This window comes from Symphalangus syndactylus, chromosome 18 (genome assembly GCF_028878055.3).
Source record: "Symphalangus syndactylus isolate Jambi chromosome 18, NHGRI_mSymSyn1-v2.1_pri, whole genome shotgun sequence".
Classification (NCBI taxonomy): Eukaryota; Metazoa; Chordata; class Mammalia; order Primates; family Hylobatidae; genus Symphalangus; species Symphalangus syndactylus.
In genome coordinates, this window is record NC_072440.2 from 54219262 (window position 1) to 54227725 (window position 8464).

At 42.2% G+C, this 8464-nt stretch overlaps 2 gene segments (V, D, J or C); both read left to right on the forward strand.

Moving 5' to 3' along the window:
• Positions 1 to 3034: 3034 nt before the first annotated feature.
• Positions 3035 to 3853, forward strand: LOC129467924 (immunoglobulin kappa variable 2-28-like). The segment is given in 2 exon segments: positions 3035 to 3083; positions 3453 to 3853. Coding segments are annotated over 2 exon segments (435 nt in total).
• A 4058-nt stretch (positions 3854 to 7911) lies between these two features.
• Positions 7912 to 8464, forward strand: LOC129467928 (immunoglobulin kappa variable 1-6-like). The segment is given in 2 exon segments: positions 7912 to 8000; positions 8118 to 8464. Coding segments are annotated over 2 exon segments (402 nt in total).

Below are 8464 nucleotides of genomic sequence, written 5' to 3' on the forward strand. Positions count from 1 at the left end.
TAGAGATAAAGCCTTCATGCCAACAAAGGTTTCCATTAATCTCATAGCTAAGTCTGTACATTATATATTTTTCTCTATTTTCCACGAAAAAGAAAAACAATAATTAAAAAATTTAGAAACAGATTCAGATGAGGAAGACCTAGAAAAGGATCTTGAAGAACCAAAGAGGTCAGACCGTAAACAAGCATGTTTAGCCCAGAGTTCAGAAAGATTTTTTTCTCAGAAACACATTCAAAGAGCCTACTCTGAGCCCCCTGTGTACAGAATATTTATCCACGAATTTATGTTCTAGTGAGCAAGAGTTTGTATTTAGTGAGCTAATGCGGCCAGCACCAATCCAAGGTGCCTGGGAGCCAGAAATTGAGTGCAGATGATCTGGAGTTACACAGAGGGATGTCCCCCATGCTGTCAGTTTAGTCTCAATTCTCACCCAAGGAAAACACTCACTTTTAATCAGAAAAATTGTCCAACGGGGTCCAGATGGAGAACAGGGCTCTGTGTGACTCCATCTCACCCATAGCAATGTGGGATTGGGCTATCTGGACTAATTCAGTCTGTAGAAGAAGTCTACAGAATGGGCCACAGGTTTATATTAATGAACCAACAATGATCTATGTGAACTGCCCCTGTGTTATTTCTAAGCTGCAGGCTTATTTCTCAATGACATGTGACAAACTCAAATTTTACAATACAGTAATTTCATAAATAGCTGAATGAAGACTTTTAGCCATTTAAAAAATGCTTGTTTTGTCTATTCCAAGATATTTTACCCACACTTGATGGTAATAGATAAGTCCCAGGTTATGCAAACCCCAAACTGCTACTGCCCTGGGAGCTGTATGACCCAGAATCTCCCCACTGTGCTGCTGTGTGACATCCCCTGGACGCATAGCACCTTCTTCAGTAAATCCGCATTCCCACCTTCTGAGAAGCAACCCTGGCACTTTAGCCCCTGCTCAGACTCCTGCTGTGAGGAACGTCTCCCTGAAAACCCATCAAAGCTTTGCCCAATAAAAGTCGTGTGCTCTACTACACCCTTGTGTCCATCTCTTTGTCCTTGATCAGCCCACAAGCTCCTCAAACTCTCTTGCAAACAAGATCTTACACACAGAAGTTACAAAATTTAATGAAGGAAAATCATAAACATATTAAATGGTAAAATATGAGACTTTCATTCTAATCCTACCTCCTCATCACAATCTGTGATCATCAACCCAGGTTATCACCATGGAGTTCAACATTTAAAGCCAGTATCATTTTTACTTAATTATTTTTTCTAACCTTGTGAAAAATATCTTATTTTGCTAGATTCCTCAGAATGTATAGAAACCAAACTTTCTTGTGGAATCATACTTAAAACTTTATTTGTATATATATATATATTTTTTTTTGAGACGGAGTCTCGCTGTTGCCCACGCTGGAGTGCAGTGGCGTGATCTCGGCTCACTGCAGGCTCCGCCCCCCAGGGTTCACGCCATTCTCCTGCCTCAGCATCCCAAGTAGCTGCGACTACAGGTGCCCGCCATCTCGTCTGGCTAATTTTTTGTGTTTTTAGTAGAGACGAGGTTTCACCGTGTTAGGATGGTCTCGATCTCCTAACCTCGTGATCCGCCCGCCTCGGCCTCCCAAAGTGCTGGGATTACAGGCATGAGCCACCACGCTCAGCTATGTATTTTTTTTTTTTTTTTACCAGGTATGACTATGGGTTACATTTCCGAAGATTACATAGCACAGAAATATATTATTTCAATTCTTCTTAGATTGTTTTCCCCTGCAGGACAGTGAGTGTCCCTGTGAAAGCAATTAGGCACCGTTTATCAGGAGTTGTTCAATGAAATACTAAGCACTGCATTGACAGATAAAGAATAGTCAGGTTGTTTCCCTATGTTAATGATTAGCTGTGTTGCAGACTCACATCCCTGAGCTTTGGTTGTCTTTACATGAATGCAAAGAACATGCCAGTTACAGATACAGGTGATTCAACACATAAAACTGTGGGTCCAGCTCTTGTACTTCTCACAGCTTCTCTGTTTGAACTGTGGATTCATGGCTGTGGCCACACCACATACAGGCTGGGGGAGACTCAGGTCTCTCTCAGAGTTGACAAAGACCTGACAGGACCTCATTCCACACAATGAGGAAGACTGTGTAGAAAGAGTTTTCTTAAACACCACTCATGAAAACATCATTCAAACTTATTTCTCATTCATTCTCATCATGAGCCTATGAAATTCTTCTCTTCTGAGAGATCCCTCTGGTTAATCTGGTATAGGTGAAATTATTATAATGGGATATATTCCAGGTTCAACAATTGCTCATCAGGAATTCTACATTCACTGCCTGAGGCATAAAATTCCTGCCCCATTTCCTCTTACTCAAGCTGGGCTCTTGGCTCTAAATGTAGAAACTCACATCATTCTCTCCCTGTGAGGCCCTTGGACAGACTGCCCTAATGAGGCTCACTCACCCGGTGCCAGGGGAGGGAAGATCCCAACACTTGCATCGGACATTCTTAAACAGTTATCCTGGAAACAGCAGATACCAGACAGCTCTTGAAGTGGCTCAAGACCACTTTTTATTTGTAGGCTTTCTGCGTGTCAGTGCTTGTGGGGATGGGGCTGTTTCTTTCTCTAGACTGACTAGAAGGGAGTCATGTAGAATGGCATTCACCTTCCAGAGATGCATCCTAGACACACATTTCTACATCATCAGGGTCCTTCTGCTTTCTCGGTGTGGCATGCACTACACAGTGTTTCCCAGCCCAAGGTTCCAACTTCCACAGCAAGATCCTTATTCACATCAGTATAGGCAAATATGACTTCATCTTTCTTTGTCTTCCTTCAAAGGACAGTTGATGTCGCATTGCTCACAGGACAAACACACCCCTACCCCACTGGCTCCTTCCAAACCCCTGCATCCACCAGAGGATTTGTATATTTTCCCCTAGGAAGGACCTTCTCTTGTCAGTTTGAGATAAAAGCTCAGCTACAACCTTGCCTTCACTGATCAGGACTCCTGTATTCAATTTCTCAAAATGAGGCTCTCTGCTCAGCTCCTGGGGCTACTGATGCTCTGGGTGCCTGGTAAGGACAAAAGGAGATGAGTGTAGAGTATGGGGTGGAAGGGTGAGCTCTGGGACTCCACAGTGTCCCATGCTTATTCTAATCAAGTGTTAGAGGTGTACAGCCTATGTTTCAGGGAAGGGAATTTATAATTTGCTCTGTGAATAATTAGAAACCATCTGAAAGGAACAACGACCAGTACTCTGAATAATATGTTGAAAAATAAAGGAGTCTCTTGTACCTAGTAAATAATGGGCACATTTTTAAAAGTTTATTTTTTATGATGTGAATCAAAATTATGTTTTTAAAAAAATCAATATTATAAGCAAAATTACAAAAGATGCTCATAATGTTTGTACATGACCTTGTACTTTACTCTCATTGGTTCAGGATCCAGTGGGGATATTGTGATGATCCAGACTCCACTATCCCTGCCCATCACCCCTGGAGAGCCAGCCTCCATCTCCTGTAGGTCTAGTCAGAGCCTCCTGAAGAGTAGTGGATACACCTATTTGCGTTCATACCTGCAGAAGCCCGGCCAGTCTACACAGCTCCTAATCTATTTGGTTTCCAATTGCGCCTCTGGAGTCCCTGACAGGTTGAGTGGCAGTGGGTCCGGCACTGATTTTACACTGAAAATCAGCAGAGTAGAGTCTGAGGATATTGGCGTTTCTTACTGCATGCAAAACCTACAAATTCCTTCCACGGTGCTACATCCTCAAAAAGAAACTTCCCTGCTGGGGTCGTCCAGCTGCTCACATGCACTGCTTTTCTGAGTAGGAGCTCATCTGGGCCTCTGAGTTTGCAGAAGTGGAGGCTGTTGGAGATCTCAGGGTCAGAGTTTGATGCTAAGGACTCTGGCCCATGAATCCTCCGTTGTACCTCAATCTCATATGTTCAGGCCATCTAGGAATGGCATCAGCAGTAGGAGAATTCAGATGAGCACATGCCCTGTGAGCAAGCAGCTATGATGAAAAAAGGGTGAATAAAATCTTATCCTCACCCTCTCTGGCTTGCCTTCATTTTTCAAATACATTTGGTTGGCAGAATAAGCAGTCCATAGATGCAGATTAGTGATAACACAAGGGGAACACATTTTGGAAATTGCCAGTTTAGGGTGTATCTTATACAAGAAAATACTTGGTCATACTGAGATACTGATTTTGTCCCACTTTACCAACTTTGTATCTCCTTTATCAATGATAAACTACACTGCCCTCTCCGGTGTCATGCTGGAGAAAGCATTCTACACAAGCTGTCCTCAGGGGAGTACAGCTAAGAATAATTAGTAAAAATGTTTGAGTGTTGGCTATTCATAGGCTTTGTAAATTCATGGCAGATATAAGACTCTAATGCCAAAATATTTTAATTTTCCTCAATTACCTTGTTTCCAGTGAAACAAAGTTCTTGCAATTCCAAAAGTGAGCTTTGAACATAAACAGCATATTCAAAGATGTAGAACACAGATTTTACTAAATGCAATAATGTATGACATTTTTCTTCTTCACCCCAATTTTAAGAATTTCAGAAGTATTTAACCTAAGTGTCATTTTAGAGATGACACATTCACTATTATGCTCTCATAAGAAAATATTTCAAATAATACAAAAATATTTTATCTTCATATTACTTCATCATTACCAGAAAATAAATAGAAATCCTTTCTTTTAGTTGTAAAAGCACAAAAAACTTATGCTTTCAATTGATTCCACTGAAAATAGTGCTCTAAAATTCCATCAAAATTAATGATAACTCATGTCTGTTCCATGACAGAACATGGTGTGATAGAAACAAAAGAATGATTGAAGCAACAGAATAAGAAGCTCCTGCTTCAGGCTTAGGGTTTAAAGTGTATTTGAGCTGATTTTCAACTCCACAATAATGAATTTCATGGCAAGCACAATTAAAATTTCAAAGGGTCATTTTTGTTAAATTTAAAACATGCGTGGATAAATGTATATAGAAATCAACCAAACTGGAGTCATCAAATTAAAAAGCATAATACTTAATATGCTATTTAAAAGTACTACTAAATGCAACAAGGAGCTTAAAATATATGAAATATTACAGAACACAGTGGGAGACAACAAAGTTTAAGTAGCTAGAGCAGGAGCTGAGCAGCAATCATCATCTTTAGCCTTCATGTGATTGACAGCACCTAGTCACTATAGAATCTGCTTTGATGTGAGGCAGGGAATAAGTTCTAAAACTACTCAAGGTGGTTGGACACACTTAGAAAATGGACAAGCTCAAAATTTACATGACGGTGATGTCCCAGGGGCTATACTCTTAAATCAAAATGCTGAAAAACAAATGATTCCAAAAACTGAAAGTGGACACCAAGCAGAATCAGAAGGTGATCAAATTGCCAATTACAAAGCAGCCTCAAGATATCATGGACTAAATGTGACAAGGTTTCTGTGTCTGTGACATGGCAGGTCAGGAACAGGCAGGTGGCCTTGGTCGTGTGGGTGGCTCTGCTTCATGAGGTCACTCAGGTGGGCAGGAGGCATGACTACCCTCAGAGCACAGGCTTCCTCCTTCCTCACAGTGGGTGCTCCAATGCCCATCCTCAGCAGCAAGAGTGGAACAGAGTGGAGAGAACTCTGTTTTCTTCTAAAGATAAAAGAAAATTTGAACATTCTGTCAAATTTAATGGCAGATAGATTTGAGGGGACACAGTGAAACCATACCACTGACTGAGAGAAGGCTCATTCCAAGCCCTGTGGTCTGCCATGTGTGCAGGCAGAGCTGCCTTTCTCAGAGACAGCGGTGAGGGGCAGAGATGGCCATGGGAAATCAGCAGAAGCACGGTGAAAGGGAAAGGCCTGGGAGCAGACACAGACTGATGCATCCAGCCAGAAAAAGCACCTTTATCTTCCACCTGGAGCGGCATCTCTCTGGAATGGTGTTTCTTGGCAGGTCAGTTGCAAGTCAAGGAATCTGGGAAATAACATCTCCAGATAGGCTGCATTTGTGCAATGTTTATTTCAAACTGAAAGCGTTTAGGAAACATCAATTGGACAATGGCTCTTTTCCAGAAGGAAGCCAATTGTCACGAAAACCTTCCCTGGGATTCTAGATCTATCAGGGAATATTAACATGCACTAGGAGTTAAATTCAAAAGAGATTAGAAGTTGACTTCATCCAGACAGGCTATTACCTATTCTTTTGAGGATCCATTTATTTGATTTTACATCATTTACTCTCCCTAGGTTGGTTACAGTCCCCACCTCCCTCTCCCCCATAAAGGATGTATAAGCACCTGGACCTCACTGGACTATCTGGGTAATCTCTCTCCTGTGATTTTTCCTCTGCATGTTAAATAAATTTGTTTGCCTTTTTCTTCTATGATTTGTCTTTTGTCCATTCATTTTAAGCAAACCTTTAGAGGGCAAAATCAAACTTTGACATTTCACCCTACACAAGCAAGTTTCCTTAAAATTCAGGCCCCTGAACGGGCAGCAGGAGGGTGTGTGCAGATGCTACACCAGGGTGATTTGGCCACTTCTACTCAGGAATCAGTAATACTCCCCAGAACCCCAGGCTGCAGGCCACTGATGCTGATGTGGGTGGATCCACTTCCTCTGCTGCTGAACCAGGCTGAGATGATGTGAGAGATAATGAGTCCAAATCTGTGTTCAGTTTTTTCCAAATCCAAGTGATTTCTCCATATACATGGGCATTTGCTTGATAGGAGATGGAGACTCTGTCCTGGATGTCAGACAGGAGGCCGGCATCTTGGTCAGAATGTCCCAACTTACTGCTAAACAGTGAAAGAGGAAAGTGGCTCTGATAGTGCAAGGCAGGGACATGAACTGAGCAGCAGCTGCCCTCACTAGGAGAGAGGGTTCACACTGTCCTGATCTTTCCCAAGTTCTCTTCTTTTTGTGCTCTCCAGAAATCCAGGCTACAGATCCCCCAGGGACATGCTGGTGGGCAGTGCAGCTCAGAGTGTTACTCAGTGGGTATAATATTGGTCTCCTTACTTTAGAGACAATTGATCCTTAGATAATTTCAAGTTTATCTTAATCCATGCTCCTATAATTAGAGGAAGAAACAAGTAACTTTTTTTTGAAGTAATCAGATCCGGCATCACTAGTCAGCCCTTTCTGCTGATGATCCCTGGGGAAAATACCCAGTGATGGAAAAGGAGGTATAATATAGAGATCCCCAAAGCAAAAATAAGATGCAGCTCACATAATCTCTGGGCATTATTGAGGCCTATAGGTTTGCATAATGGTGGAACTGTGAGTGATACATGCTTTGAGGACTTATAGCACCATCTTTGTGCACCTACGGTGAATTGCTTGACCTTATGCTGATAATAAGAATGGCTTAAGGTTATTATAAAATACTTACAAATATACTTAGTATTATCTCAATAAATATTTTTCTTCATTTTTTTAAAAAGGAATAATTTTACACTCACAGAAGTGTTGTCAGCATAGCACAAAGTACCCCCATCCCTTTCAGAGTATTTTGAAGACCTGCTGATTCCACCCTCTAAAAAGTTTACTTTGAGTTTCCTACAGAGAAGAATATTCTCCCAAATAATCCCCATACTCCAATGGAATACATTACTCCCTCAAGTACTCAGCAGTATTTCAAATTTTGACAATTATAAAAAATGTTCTTTGTTACAAATTGGCCCCCAGGAAGAAATGGATTAAAGACAAATCTGTTTTGCCCTGGTGTGACCTGAGACCCTGGGGACACTGTCCCTGTGCTGGGTTACTGAGATGAGCCAGCCCTGCAGCTGTTACCAGCGGGCCCCATCCCTTGCTGATTTGTATGTTCCCAGAGCACAGCCCCCTGCCCTGAAGACTTATTAATAAGTTGCTCACACTCTGTGCAGGAGGCAGCCCCAGCCAGGAAACAGAATGGACGTGAGGGTTCCCACTCAGCTCCTGGGGCTCCTGCTGCTCTGGCTCCCAGGTAAGGAAAGAGAACGCTGGGAGTTTACTAAGCCACTGTACTCAGTACTGGCTGGATTTTCAGGGAGGGCTTCTTATAACGTGATTGATTGTGTGGATGTTTGTTTTATGTTTCCAGGTGTGACATGTGATATCCAGATGACCCAGTCTCCATTCTCCCTGTCTGCATCTGTAGGAGACAGAGTCACCATCACTTGCCAGGCAAGTCAGGGCATTAACAATGATTTAGCCTGGTATCAGCAGAAACCAGGGAAAGCTCCTAAGCTCCTGATCTATTCTGCATCCAATTTGCTGATGGGGGTTCCATCTCGGTTCAGTGGCAGTGGATCTGGGACAGATTACACTCTCACCATCAGCAGCCTGCAGCCTGAAGATGGTGCAACTTATTACTGTCAACAGGATTATAATACCCCGTTCACAGTATTACAAGCCATAACAAAAACCCCCAGGGAAGCAGGTGTGTGA